Source organism: Puccinia triticina, chromosome 14A (assembly GCF_026914185.1).
Source record: "Puccinia triticina chromosome 14A, complete sequence".
NCBI classification, from domain to species: domain Eukaryota; kingdom Fungi; phylum Basidiomycota; class Pucciniomycetes; order Pucciniales; family Pucciniaceae; genus Puccinia; species Puccinia triticina.
In genome coordinates, this window is record NC_070571.1 from 50560 (window position 1) to 65602 (window position 15043).

Sequence of the window (15043 nt, forward strand, 5' to 3'; positions counted from 1 at the left end):
CCACCTAGGGATACACACACTCCCTTCAGCTTACATACACAGTTTTACATATATATGTGTGTATATATGCGGCTACATAGCAACCAGCCAGCCTCAGATGTGGCTGTGTAGCAACCACAAGCCACTTATTACAGTAACCTAGCAACCACAAGCCACATTAATAAAGCGGCATAGTAACCATGGGGCTGTGCAAGTCACTCAAGCAGACTACACAGCAATGCAGAAAGCTGTGCGGGTCACTTGAGAAGACTCCATAGCAACCAGAGGGCTGTGTAAGCCACACTTGTAACTAGATCACCAGGTAAATTTGCTCATGTCTACACTGCCACACTGTACATAGTTGTATTTGCACAGCATTTGTAAAGGCACACCAGCCAAAACCCCTCATGTACATAGACCACCAGCACAAATGCCTCACATTTTCCTATATAAAGAGGGGCTCTCTCTTCCTTTTCCCCCCATCCATGGAATGGCATCCAATCAAGGAGATCATTCCCCCCACGAGATTCAAATAAATTGTCACCCTCACACTCTCTGCCACATAATAAAATACTAGCTTTATATCTTGCAATACACAGTACATTGTGCGTCACTTGTAAGAAAAGTATTCAACTACACTAGACCACTGTCTTCTTGCTTCCAGCCTAGCTGGGGGTGTTGTCAGTCTTTGTCTTTCAGAGAAGCAGGGGTTTCCCCACACATACTTCTCTAAATTCAGCCATAAGAGGTGCAAACCGCTTTTGGAGTCTCACAGCGCTTTCACCCTTATACTCAGCTGTGTGCTGCTTTCCATTTTCGCTGCAGTGAGTGGAAATTCTTAACTGCTTGCCAACATATACCACCACAGTAGTCAGCTGCAGTGGCAGGATTCCCCTATTCATCTGATGGTGGTAAAATTGTGGGCGGATCAGGAGCACGTGTTAAGATGTAGCAAAACGTAAATGGGAGATTAAAGAGCTCAAGAGAAGATTGATTCATTCCAGTTCTCTACTGATTTAGGCGGGAGCAGGGGCCAGGGATGAAGGTTGCAAGTCAAGAGATTTAAGTGATTGAGTTTTGAAACCTGCATGGAGCATGGGATTTTACACAAGCCCTTCATTTAAGGAGGTGGGCGGGCAAGTGTGGTTGAGCTCCCAGGAAAACTGCTTGAGTGGTTTGCCTGTGGAGTTTTTCTCCCAGGAAAACTGCTTTAGCAGTTTGCCTGTGGAGTTTTTCTCCCAGGAAAACTGCTTTAGCAGTTTGCCTGTGGAGTTTTTCTCCCAGGAAAACTGCTTTAGCAGTTTGCCTGTGGAGTTTTTCTCCCAGGAAAACTGCTTTAGCAGTTTGCCTGTGGAGTTTTTCTCCCAGGAAAACTGCTTTAGCAGTTTGCCTGTGGAGTTTTTCTCCCAGGAAAACTGCTTTAGCAGTTTGCCTGTGGAGTTTTTCTCCCAGGAAAACTGCTTTAGCAGTTTGCCTGTGGAGTTTTTCTCCCAGGAAAACTGCTTTAGCAGTTTGCCTGTGGAGTTTTTCTCCCAGGAAAACTGCTTTAGCAGTTTGCCTGTGGAGTTTTTCTCCCAGGAAAACTGCTTTAGCAGTTTGCCTGTGGAGTTTTTCTCCCAGGAAAACTGCTTTAGCAGTTTGCCTGTGGAGTTTTTCTCCCAGGAAAACTGCTTTAGCAGTTTGCCTGTGGAGTTTTTCTCCCAGGAAAACTGCTTTAGCAGTTTGCCTGTGGAGTTTTTCTCCCAGGAAAACTGCTTTAGCAGTTTGCCTGTGGAGTTTTTCTCCCAGGAAAACTGCTTTAGCAGTTTGCCTGTGGAGTTTTGCTCCCAGGAAAACTGCTTTAGCAGTTTTAGCAGTTTGCCTGCGGAGTTTTGCTCTCAGGAATTGGCTAGCACTGGCAGGTTATGACTCACATACTCGCCGAGCAGGTAAAAGCTCGCTGAGCAGGTAAAAGCTCGCCGAGCAGGTACTTTTACCTGCTCGACCATCGGGATGAACCGCTCGCCGAGCAGGTACAGTTACAGGTACCTGCTCCGGCGCGGCCAGCAGGTCAACTGGCCAAGCAAGTAACAGCGCCGAGCAGGTACTTCTTCCCGCTTCAAAGCGGCTACAGCTATCTGCTTGCAGAGCAGGTCAACCTGCTTACCAAGCAGGTAAAAGCACCTGCTTGGCGGGCAGGTCATCCTAATGGCCGAGCAGGTAAAAGCTCGCCGAGCAGGTACTGTTACCTGCGTGGCAAGCAGGATGACCCGCCGGCCGAGCCGAAACAGGTACCTGTAACTGTACCCGCCCGGCGACCAGGTTGATGGCCGAGCAGGTAAAAATACCTGCTCGGCGACTTTTTACCTGCTCGGCGAGTAGGTCAACCTACTCGCCGAGCAGGTACCGTTACCTCCTTGCCAGTAGGATGACCTGCTGGCCGAGACGGAGTACGTACCTGTAACCAGGCGACCAGATCATCCTGACGGCCGAGCAGCTAAAAGTACCCGCTCGGCGAACTTTTACCTGCTCGGCGAGTTGGTCAACCTGCTCGCCGAGCAGGTACTGTTTCCTGGCCAGCAGGTTGACCTACTGGCCGAGTCGGAGCAAGTACCTGTAACCGTACAAGCTCGGCGAGCAGGTAATCCTGATGGCCGAGCAGGTAAAAGAGTTTTTACCTGCTCGGCAAGTAGGTCAGCATGCTCGCCGAGCAGGTACTTCTAACTGCTTGGCCTGCAGGTTGACCTGCTCGCTGACCAGGTACCTGAACCTGCTTGGCCTGCAGGTCGACCTACTCGGCCAGCAGCTTGACAGGTTAACCTGCTGGCGAAGCGGGTATAAGTACCTGCTTGGCAAGCAGGCTGACCTGCTCGCCGAGCAGGTACCTGTAGTTGATCGGGCAGCACTGCTCGCCAGTCTGAGCAGTCTGCTTGGACCGGCGAGCAGACTGCTCCGGCCACTGTGGCTCGACGTGCTATCTGCCGGAGGGCTCCTCCCCGGGAAAGTTCTCCGAGGAGGGTGGAACAGCCGATGATTCAAAATCATCGGCTGTTGACCCACCGATGATTCAAAATCATCGGCTGTTGACCCACCGATGATTCGAAATCATTGGTGATTTACCCACCGATGATTTGAAATCATCGGTGATTGACCCACCGATATTCATTTTACTCGGTGGGTCCGTAACCAAGCTTTCATATCATATGAAAGCTCGCTTGAACTGTCAACCGAGCTTCCATTGCTTGGTTGGTGGCGGCCGAGGTTAACTCGGCTGGCCACTGATCGAGGAATTTGATTCGTCGGTCAGACAGCCTGCCGGTTTTGGCTTGGCCGCGGACCAGCCGAGTTTGAATCAGGTGGCCAAACCCTCGGGTTACTGTCCCCCAATATCAACTCGGATGCTGATTGCATCGGATGCGCGCAACCAATGTTAAATCAGTTGTGTGCATTCCAGATTAACGGGGATGCACGCATCCGAGGCTTAAATGCTGGCAGTGAGGTTGAAGGTGTTAGTGATTCAAAAGGTAGTCACATAGATGCTCCTGCTAGCCCATCTTTTGTGTTTTTGGTTGTGTTATATTCTTAAGCAATGAGTAAAAAAGACAGATCAAAAAGATGAGACATGAACAATATGTTGAGTGCTACTATTACTTGTAGGATTATGGACCCAGACCCCCACCCGCAGCTACCCGCAAGGAAGCTCGCGCGGTTAACCCCAGACGCGCAGCATTCCGCAAGGAAGCTCGCAACCAGAATAAGCCCAGCTGCTAAGAAAGGTAAGCTGATTAAGCCCCTTTCGCAGTACAAAGCCCCAGACCACAAGCTGACGAACATCGCTTTGACGATCACAGCCAAGGATCAACCAGCAAGAACCGCACAGGCCAAAGCCCAGCCAAACAAACAAGAAAGACCAACCTTGTACGTCCCAAGAGCTAGATCATAGAAGACTTAGAAATAAGGCTGACTAGATCTTACATTTTCTACTACAGAACTCTTGCGGATCGACTCGGACCCAGAAAGAAACAAGACTCACTCGTAAGACTATCGGAGGTGCAAGCACCCGGTAAGCAGAAGAAACAGATCCAATACAGAACAAAGAGACAGAAGAGAAACTGACTCAGAACGTTGCGCGCACAACAAACAGACTCACAGCAATACCACCCGTTCCGACAGGACAAGACCAAGCTGCTACGCTGATTGGTCCCCGTCTCGTCCTGTATCCAAGTTCAGACAGACCCCGATCTCACGATTGACGGTACCAGACCCAGAACCAAGCAACCGGACAGAAGGTCCCTAAGCAAGCATCCTCCAGTGTTGCTTTTAGGTAAACACTTCTGTCCGAACTCTTTCTTACTTAACTATTAGTTTGTAAATACAACTAGTTTAACGGAGAAATTATTATTTTAGTTGTTTGAATTCTTTTATTACTAAGATGGAAACCAACAAAATTGGATTGACTAGTTGAGAATGTGATATTAGGGGGGCTGTGGCTCTTGCACTGGTTGATGATGTTGTTTTTTGGCAGGGAGGAGACATGTATCAGCTCAGCAATCTTTGCAAGCCAGCGTTGGGTGGGTAGCATTGGGTAGGCTCCGGACGGGGATGACAATGCTGATAATTGGGGCTTGGTGTGTTCGTTGTTGTTTAGGATGTGGCTGGGCATAATGGGCTGGTTGAGGCTGACTGGCGTCGCCGGCGGGTGGTGGCGTAGAGTGCAGAGGCCTGGGCGATGAAAGAAAGCCGAAGGGCAGGAGATGCTTGCCCTGCTGGAGCGACAGGAGGTTGTAGTGAGCTGCCCAAGCAAGGCCACCAGGAGCGTGAACGGGTCCACAATCGTCTCCAGCAATCAGTGCACCGTCCGAGGTAGCTCAATGCTTGCTGCTGGCCGGGGGACTGCCTTTGGCTGAGTCAATAGTTCTCCGAGCAGTCGTCTGCTGGCTATCCTGAAGAGAGAGAAAAAATAAAAAAGATAAATGCACGTATGTACATAGAATAAGGCAAAGGGACTGACCTGATATCATAAGCCAGCCTCCTCGCAGGCGAGACGGGTGGCAGTGGAGGGTGCGGAGGTCGCGAAGCATTTTGTTGATCTCAGGGCCCCATTTGTTTGTTTCAAGATCCCATGGACCAACAAGTATCCTGACCAGGTACGAATTCAATGTTATAGTGTAATGCGACCGGCAATGAACAATCCGGTTCTGTGGTCGACTTTGGAACATAGAGGCTAGAGCTGTCACTCGCTGGTAAGACAAAAAGAGAGCCAAGGTTTCCAGCGAAAACAATAAGGGCAGGATGGCGGCGGTCCAAAAGAGCAAACAGAAAATGTAAAAATCACAAATGCAAACCTACAACTCACTGTTGATTTGGTTAGCAAAAGGAAATGTCAGCAATACCGTTATAAAGCTAGTCACAAAACACTTACTGCCTCAAGGGGAGCTGGTGGTCATCTGAGCCCATGAGTTGGTGGGGAGGAAGCCAAGGAGGTTGGCGGGATGAACATTTGGGTAGCAGTTGAAGTTCGGGGACGGCATGGGCGTTGTGTGATTGCCTCCTTGGGCTGGGAGATTGATTTGTGTGATCAACAACACATAAGCTGAGTTAGAAAAAAATCTAATCAGTCAGGCTCTTGACCACCAACAAAGTGACAAAAGAGCTCACTTTAGTCCGGTTGAAATGTACATATTCAATTCCTCCTGAAACAGGAACAGGCTGTACAGGAGTGACGTGGTGGTAGTTTGTTTCCAAGGCATGCCAGGGCCGGGCGGTACAGTCGAGTAGTCAAGGAGACTTTGTGTGGTATTGGTGTGAGTGTGGCTTTGTTGCCAAGGCCAGGAATGTTTGAAGCAATCCTGGACATCAGGTGATGAGTATTGAGGATATAAATGAGGGATAGTTTGAGTTTGATTATCCCCAGGGCGTCCTCTGCCGCTGTACTTCCAGCGGACGGTTCATCCTTGCCCCCCTCCGCTGTTGCACGTGCGCAGTCTGAGGGGCTGAAGAGTGGGCCCCTCACGGGTCTGCAGCCTTAGCTGCGGGCCGGGGGCCTTCACGTCCATCACTTTTGACCCGTGCGCTTGATGCGGGCTGGGTGGTGAGCCTGGGGGCATGGCTTTGCCAATGTTGGAAGGCTGGTAGAGATTTACTTGTCAAAAAAATCCGATTTTCTTATGTAAAATTCCCCTTTTTTGTATCCTGGTTTTTGCAGTGGGAAAACCCCACCTGTTTCTTTTTCTTTGAACTTTTGTTGATGGGGAAACCCATGATGTTTTTTTTCTCATTTTGTATAATTGTAAGGGGGAACCCTTGATCTTATTTTTTTGAGTTTGGAAAAACTGTGTCTTTAATAAACTTGGATTGTACCTATTATATATGTATTATACATTATGTGATATTATGGTCACACTGGCTTACAATGCGTAGCCGGCTGACAATATGTGGTATAAAATTCTTGTGTATCGAAAAAACAATACAATCCATGGTATTGCTGATACCTGTCTCAGATTGGATTGGTTGCAGTGTTATTTCTGGGCATGCAACTTTCCTTAAGCCTTTATGATTGTGCTTTCTGAAATCATCCTCAGTGCTCATGCCACCAAATGCACACTGAGCTCAGCCGCACGTGCATTCCCGCCCGCACTATTGCCAAGAAGACATTCAATCACGCTTGACAATTTAAATAACCACAGTGGTGTGGTGTTTGTTGTGTTGTCTTTCTCTCTGCTTCCAACCTTTCTCTCTCATTTCACATCCTGTGAAATGTTGTAGTGTAGTCACCTGAGGCAGCAGAGAAATGGAAGTCCTTGCCACATCCTTCCACAAACTCCCTTGCTCTGTGTTCTGCTGTCTCAGGTGAGTCCTTCTTTTCTTCTCTTTTAGTTATTTTCTTTATTACTTTCTATGCAATGAACTGATCCTTCCACAAACTCCCTCAATCCAACACTGGTTCAGATATGCTATCATTAGCGATAGTGCAGCGCAGTTTAGCTTAATAAAGCCAAAAATAACAGGATTTCCTGATGGCTGTTAGCGGTATTTTGCTAGCGCTAACCCGTGGCAACCAGAAACTACACCCTTTATGCTGCTTTATCCAGCTTTTTGGAGGGGGTTTCCTCTAAGAGCAGCATAACGTAGTGTAGTTTTAGTGTAGTGCTACTAACAGGAAGCTCACGCAATGGCCGCAGCACACTGCACTAAAGGCCGCTACGCTAGTGCAAGGGGGCTGTTTAGCGTAGTTTAGAATAGTGGCCCACCTTTTCTCACTCTGTGTTCTTATGTCTCAGTCTCAGGATGATTCATCTCATCAATTTAACTAAATTTTGGCAGAAATTTTACAGACTTACTTTGCGCACTGCAAAAAACTTTTGGTGCAAAGTGTTTGGAAATGTGTGCACTGCACAGTGCACAAAGATTTTTTTGCAGTGGGTGAAGTAAGTCCAAAATTTTATACATTTATGCCATGTTTGATGCCTACCCTTTTGGGTTTCAATGCCCATTCATACAACATATCCATGCCCATCATTTTGTAAAAAAAAATGGAAAAAAATCATATTTACATTTACATTACCCACCTACTTTGGGGGTTTCCAGGATCCTGTTTTCCCTCGCGTGGCCCAACCAGGTTTTGCGGGCAGCTCTGTACAGTGGAATGCTGCGCACAAGATACATATTCATTTTAAAGCTTTTAGTGATGGTGGCGCTGATGTGTAGATCAGTGTGTGGAAGCTTTCAACATCCGCTCTAGGATTGCATAAAGGCAGACTGTACTTACAACGCGGTGCTTGGCTTGTAATGATGGTTCCCCCTCTGATAAGTAGTTCTATGTATTGTCTTTTCTAGAATGCTTGGTTTTTTTCCAAAAATTCTGGTTTCGTTATGCACTTAACCTAAAATCACAGTTTGCACCAAACTTAGGGCAACCCTTGCATTCAAGGTTATTTAAGCACATGCAAAAAAAAATCATCACCCAACTTTAAATGAAACTTTGATATTTACTTTTGCCTGGGATGACAACCCAGCCCTCTGTCAGCCCCTCCCTGGCCCCCATACTGGCAGAAGGCAGCGGCCAATGGTCATGAGCACTGGCTCATGGGGTAAGAAAGGCATTCCGGTTCAAAATATGAACTCGGTTTTTCTCTAACCCGACGCGTAGACCACCTACTGGAGGATGTTGGCTCCGGGGGTGGATTTGGCCTTGGGCCTTATCTGACATCTGTCAAGATGCCGCATGCGGAGGGATATGAAAAATATGGCATTTCCCTTGGTCAATGAAACAAGAAATTTTGAGAAATCATCCAAGCTTTACAGAAAAGACAATAGCTTGTATTCTCTAAACTCTCTCCTGACTCAGCCCAAGTCCAAATCTCTTTGAGCGGGCATTCATGCCGATCACTTGAAAGTCAAACGTACATAAATATGTACACGGCAGTTGCGCGGATTAAGGTTTTGGCCGTCAGAGACAACTGGCCGGTGAGATTGACCACTCACTAGTGGGTCTCCCGTCAACCGTCAAAATGACGGGTGAATTAACCGCGTACCCGCCGGCACTTGACTTCAGGCAAGTTTAACATAACTTGCCTGGGGTCGGTTTGCCGATGCACCCGCTTGACCTGACAACAGCCGGTGGGAACAGTGGCAAGATGCCGGCCTCCAGGCTAACCCAAAAAAAAGGCAGAGGGGGCCAAGACAAAGTCCGCCCAGAGGGACATGTCACCCTTGGCCCTCACCCATCCACCCGCCTCATTTTTACTAAGTCCGCTCATTGGATCACCGCCACCCTCCATCTCCCCCACCCTCACCAACCCACATCCTCTGACCTCTCGCATGTTCAGATTACCGTGCTGGCTGCCGCTCTCACTCGCACTTGACCAACCTTCCTGATAATTGACAACAATGGGCTCCATTTCAATGTCATGCAGGTGAGTTCCTGTGTTCAATGCATTGTTCTGACGTTCTGCCTCAACATCATCAGGTTCAATATTGACTATCGGCTCGACCATTGAGGATCAGTTAATTTGACGATCCACTTGACAATCTGGACCCTTGGCTGCTGTTTGACTATAGCTGGCACATAAACTTAGGATCAAGCCCAGGTTGTCGGACGGATGGCCCCATTCGGCCGCAAGGAAGCAGTCGTTATAGTCCAGCCATTGGATCATCGTCCCGATATTGAATGCCTCCCGGATTGGATCCAAGACAAACACCGTCCCAGGAACTCGTGTGCCATTTGGTACTAACGTACCCTCAACAACCGGGCCGAGCAATTTCAAGCAATTTGGAAAGCAAAGAGCCTTGAGCCCACATCCAAGTGTATCGATCAAGCATAGTCTGGCGGTTTTGTAGGCCAGAGCTGGATCGTCGAACTTGGGATCATGGAAGTTAATTTCTCTTCCTCTCTCACCTTGTCTCTTCTCTTCCTCTCTCCCCTTGCCTCTTCTCTAGCCAGCCATAAAAGCAGAACAAACAATCAGATAAGAAAAACAACCAAAAAACACCACTGTAAACTGCAATAAAAACCAAAAAAAAGTGCCCAGGTGGCCGTGAAACCCATTTGAGCAAGTCTCCGGAGAGTGTGTGCCAAGAGCGATCTGAGAACAAGGGATTTTTGTGGCTGAACAGTGGGCAAACGGCCCTGATCAATTTTGTAGGGGGGCTCGGGTTCGACGGCAAATTGCCGCTGGGGTCGAGCCACCCTTACTTTTGCCAGCCGCTTGTCCAGTTGCACATTGGCGAGGGTGCCACCAGTTTGGCGGTCCACTTGACGGTTCACGGGAGACCGGCTTGCGAACGGTCGGCAATGGCTGGGGGAGGTCCGTCAAATTGACGACCAAACTTTTGGCGCTTTGCCGGCGCCACGCAACTGCCGTGTAAATACATACTTAAATATGTACCGTGTCCAGGAATGGGGCAGCCGCGCGGCGTCGGTCCGCCGGCCGACCACCCATGCCAGATTGTTTATCTAGTACAGACAGGAAAGAGATGTCGACTGGTTTACAAAGAGAAATTGCCGATTGTATGTATCGGAGAGGTTCTCAAGCGGTCAAGTCTCATCCCATCTTCAACTCCAGGTTGAGGATGAAGCTCATCCTGCCTGATGAACTTTGCGGGGGGGGGGGGGGGAGTCTGGGCTGACAAGCCTGGTTGAGTCTGGGTGTGCCTCCCCTGGTGGTCTGGATCTGTCTGGATGTCTGGATGTTTGCGTGCTTACAGGATCATCAACAAGATTCAGGGTGATTGATGTGTATGGTTTTCTTCAGAGCTCTCTGAGTCTGGGTGGTGTTTATGGCTATGTAGTCAAGAGATTTGGGGTATGGTTTGGCGCCTTTTATTGCACCTATAATATGTATTAGGGCCGCAGCTGTCCTCTGCGACATTATCCCCCCCTTAATTCCTCCACCTCTCCTCCATTCGCCTGCCCTGCCCCTTGCCCCTTATGGTTGCTCGGTTTTGCTTTAAAGTTGATGTTTTGTATGGGTTGATTAAACTCTGCGATAAGTATGTATTTATTTATGTAGCTGTACACGTCCTGTTTGTACTTGTAATACCAATACAGGAGTGATTGGTTGGGTTCAGATTGGAGTTGTTGGAGTGAAGATCGCCCTGCTGTGTAAGTATCGTGCCGGCAGCCAGCCCACAACGAACAAGTGTCCAGCACATTAAAATACACAGAACTCGCCCCAGCCAGCTCAGCATCCCTCTTGACTCACTCTGCTCTACATAAATCTCTAGAATAGTTGGGGGCAACTGATAAAGGAATATGATTAGGCATCAGCTCGGTGCTACTCCCTCCTCCACCAAGAAGGCCCTTGGCCATCCGGTCGGCTTTGATCGACGACTGCAGCCCAGCTGGAGCACGATGTCGGCCTGCTCGCGGCTGCCCTCAGAGCTCCTCGTCGAGATCTTTAACTGGCTGCCCCCCTTGTCTCACTCCTCCGACCGGCTCGCCGTCTCTTCCGTCTGTCGCTCTTGGCTGGGCCCAGCCCAGATAGTGTCAGTATCATCCATCCCCAACATCTCTCTATCATCTCCATCATCACCCTGCCTCTTGTCTCCTCCATGCGCCACGATTCGGCCCCCCTCTCTGTTGTCTTTGTTGCTCGCTTTTCGGTTTGGCGGCCATCTTCTCCACACTCGCCCCTTGCCAAGTGCAAGTCTGCTATGCTCGGCTGCACCCTGCATTTTTAGAGCACTTCCTCATGTGCCCATCCCGCCGCTAGCAGCCCCAACTGCCTCATTTCTCTCCCCCCCAGGAGCTCCCCGGCTATCTTTCTTCTTCACTTTCCCGCCCCACTGGCACTGCCACCCGCCGTCTCTTGACCTACCTCTTCCTCTGGCTGACACTCCGTACATTTCCTCACAGACTCTGGCGTTCACTCTGGCTACGAAGCCCAAGCTCTGTCAGCTCGCTGGCCGAAACAGTCCGCCAGAAACCCGAACTTGGTAGATTACCGAGGGCGCTCCACTTCTCGACTGGCGACGACGAATATCTGGCCGAACTCGACGCCGATGCCGTCTTCACAACCATGGAGCGATTGGTCAACCTCGAGCAGTTTCACGTCCTCGTTAACTATTGCAGTTCAGTCCTGTTGCTTTTTTCCATCCATCGGCATTTCTTCACTTCAGTTCTTCCAGATATTCATCGAGCTCTCTCTTTCATGACAGTGGGCGATCTATATGATTCGTTATGCGAGGAGCTACTCGGATCGCCTATAAAACACATCGTCCTAGGTGCTGATGAGGGAATCAGTAGAAGCCATGTCCAAGCATCAATGCGCTTCGAACGACTTGAATATCTCGAGTTACTCAGGTTAGGCGACTTGGGCGACTTAAGATCGCTCGAGCTCGAGTGGGTCTTCTCAGAGTCACTCGCCGAGCTCGTGCTCATCCAGCCCGATGTGCCTGGTGGGTAGTTGATCTATTGGTCTCTCGCTCTCTTCCTCTCTGTCTAAATCATGCCCCTGACCATAATTTATCAAACTGTACAGGTGATGCACTCAGGTTCTTGTTATCACACGTCAAAGGCACCTTAAAACGTCTAAGGATCCATTTCGGACATCTCCTTGCTGACAACGGCGAAGATGGCAGCACTACCCGCATCACTGAGGAAGACTTAGAAACCGCGTTAATAGAATCAGGAACAGACCTGCGGCATTTAGAGCTCTGTTGGCCATATTCTACCAGACCTTTCTTGAACGAGGCGAGTACCAAATTTGATCATTTCTAGGTTACCCTTCCCTGCCAAGAACCGTTTCTTGAATTGGTATTGACCATGTCACCCACCTCTGCTTACAGGCTGTCAAAGGTCTTTTTTCGTTAGAAGACATGTACGTCTCCGGGGTAATCTGTGATCCAGGATTGATCGATCTAAATTGCCAGTCCAAGCTAGAAAGAATTTCATTTGATCTTCGACCTGGCACCGAGCCCCCTAAATCTCTCCTCCGACTGGTCGAACCTAGCGCTCGGCGATCCAACCTTACAAAGTATCATGTTCGGACATTCTTTGATGGCAAGTTCCAATTTGACACGCTACGCCCGTTGGACAGTGAGATTGAATTCTAATCAACTACACTTTCTATTTTACCTTGTCCAGACCCTTCTTGGGAACAATCAGTTCTCAAAATGGTCGAGATGAGAGATCAAGATCAGGAAATTCCCATAAAAGACTGGTCCAAAGAGTGCATCGAAAAATGGCAGGACCTCAGCAAGAAACTCGAGGCCAGTGGGATCAAATTAACAGGCGATTTCTTCTAGCAAGCTCGACCGACATTTTACCAATCATTACTATCAACAAGGCGACGTACAATTCAGACCATAATTTCTAGTCCCGACTTGCCGCCTTATGTCTTCTTAGATTTTTGATGACCAGTTCAGTTGTCAAACCTTTGGTCGATCATTCCCCACTCTCATAAGCCCGGGCGAGCCTCAAGTAAAGATTTGCGCGGCTTTTTCTTTTTCTTCATTCGGGTTTTTGATAATTGCAAAAAAATTGGACCTACAATCAGAGCTTCAAGAATTTATCGGACCTGCAATTTTTTCGAGCGGCTCAGCTTATATTTTAGTTTGCACTTTGTCATGTACTACTTCTTGAATTGAATATCAATTGTTGCTACACTTAAATACATCCTCTTCCTTCATGTCCTTCTACCTCCCTATTTATCCATTTTATCACCTCTTTTTTTGTAGTTTCATCTTGATTTATACATGGAAAACAGAAGCCGCACCAAAAAATATCTACATGTGTCATGAATGCTATATACATTGCTGATTGTCGTATTAATTCTTAGTTTAATCTGTTCAATAATTAATCATGTTTCCACTCTTTCATCTCTAACTTCTAATATACAGCCATACCAAGAAAGCCTGGCATTTTTGGAAGGCCTTTTGGATTTGCCAACCTATGTGCATCCAACATCAAGGTTGGACACATGATATTCAGACCTGCAAGTGCAGTCACTTGCAGGATGCCACCAACCAAGATTTTTGGTAGCAAAAAAAGAAACATGCCGGCCACTGGGACCAGCACAATCTAACCTAGCAACTGGCAGTAGGTAGAGTGGCATCCAGAGTAAAATCAGTTGGATCAGTACATAATTCTGAAATCAGAATGGGGAAAAAAATAAAAGGAAGTGGCTGATCTGATATACTTTTCTGCTTTATATGCACCCTGCAAATAAGAATGAGGTGGAAATGAATATGGGTCAGCCTAAATGCACCCCAAAAATTTACTTCATGTACACCAACATTTTGGTCTACCCACATGTGCACCCCAATATTACTGGGGTGCACTTCTGGAGTACCCCAATTTATTGGTGTCCAGACCTGCTTACCCCAAAAACAGCGGGGTGCAGGTGTTAAAACCCCCAGACTGCATCAATTTTTGGGGTGAAATTTAATGTACGCCAAATGAAATGGTGTACATACCGGCTTGTTAGACCTGTACACATTGGTCATTGAAGGGAGTAGCACCCCTCAATGACCATTACAGACTGGTCATTGAGGGTGCTACTCCCCTCAATGACCAACAGAGACCGGTCATCAAGGGTGCTACTCCCCTGATGACTGGCACAATCAATCATCAAGGGGAGTAGCACCCCTCAATGACCAACACAGACCGTTCATCAAGGGTGCTACTCCCCTCAATGACCGGCACAATTGGTCATTGAGTGGAGTAGCACCTCCCCTTGATGACCAACACAGAACGGTCATTGAGGGGGGTGTTACTCCCCTTGATGTCCGGCACAATCATCCATTGAGGGGAGTAGCACCTCCCCACAATGGCCGGCACAGATTGTTCATCAATTCCTCCCCTTGATTGAAAAACTCCAAAGAACTAAGATTGTTTCTTTGTCAGACTTTCTGTTATTGTAAATACAAAAGACTGATGGATGAAAATAACAGAAGTCTTGAAGTGAGAAAGAATTACCTAAGAGCAGGAACTAGGCCGCTCTCTACTAATTAGAGAGAAAGAAAAGAAATGAAATGGGAAATGAAGATATCTGTTGAGTTGATTGATTGACTCGGTCTTATCTAGACAAACAATATCTCATTGTTAGTTCCCGACCTTTCTTTTCTCTTTTCTAAAGTTGCGGCGTTGTCTTACTGGAGGCGGTCGTTTGACCTGAGGGTTTCCTCACTCGGCTTCGGCGAAACGGCTAAGGAGCGATGCAACGTTGTCTGTTTATGAAACAACATTGCGTCAGCCACTGCCTTTCTTTTACCGCATTGCCTGACTAGGGACACAATTCTCTTACCGATAGTTTCTCCTGCTCTTTGAGCGGTATTGGAATGGTCGGTCTGGTTGCTCTTGGCAATTTTGCCTAAAAGAAGCGATAGCACGTTAGTGACTATCTAATCAGCTTATCTTGAGTTTCTGCAGTTGCTCACCTTTGGCGCTAACTGAGATTCTCTCGATGAGTGACCGTGGGCCAGGATTTTCCTTGAGCCTAATCTTGTCGCTCACGTTCGCTGGAACTGTAACGTCAAAAAGATGAGTTAAGTTTTGCAACTCCCGCTACGCTGACTTGGACTGCGGAAGTGGTTCGCGTTTGCTTACCAAATTCCGCAGCTGGTTCGGTTCCTGGCGCCTTTC

The 15043-nt window shown here is 48.0% G+C and overlaps 1 protein-coding gene across 1 annotated transcript; it reads left to right on the forward strand.

Moving 5' to 3' along the window:
- Window positions 1–10711: 10711 nt before the first annotated feature.
- PtA15_14A3 (uncharacterized protein) lies at window positions 10712–12705 on the forward strand (the record flags this gene model as incomplete). The annotated part of the gene is made up of 6 exons (XM_053163112.1): window positions 10712–10944; window positions 11315–11529; window positions 11617–11856; window positions 11940–12151; window positions 12247–12460; window positions 12545–12705. 6 exons carry the CDS (start codon window positions 10712–10714, stop codon window positions 12703–12705), a joined length of 1275 nt encoding a protein of 424 aa, XP_053026678.1.
- Between the last annotated feature and the right edge of the window lie 2338 nt (window positions 12706–15043).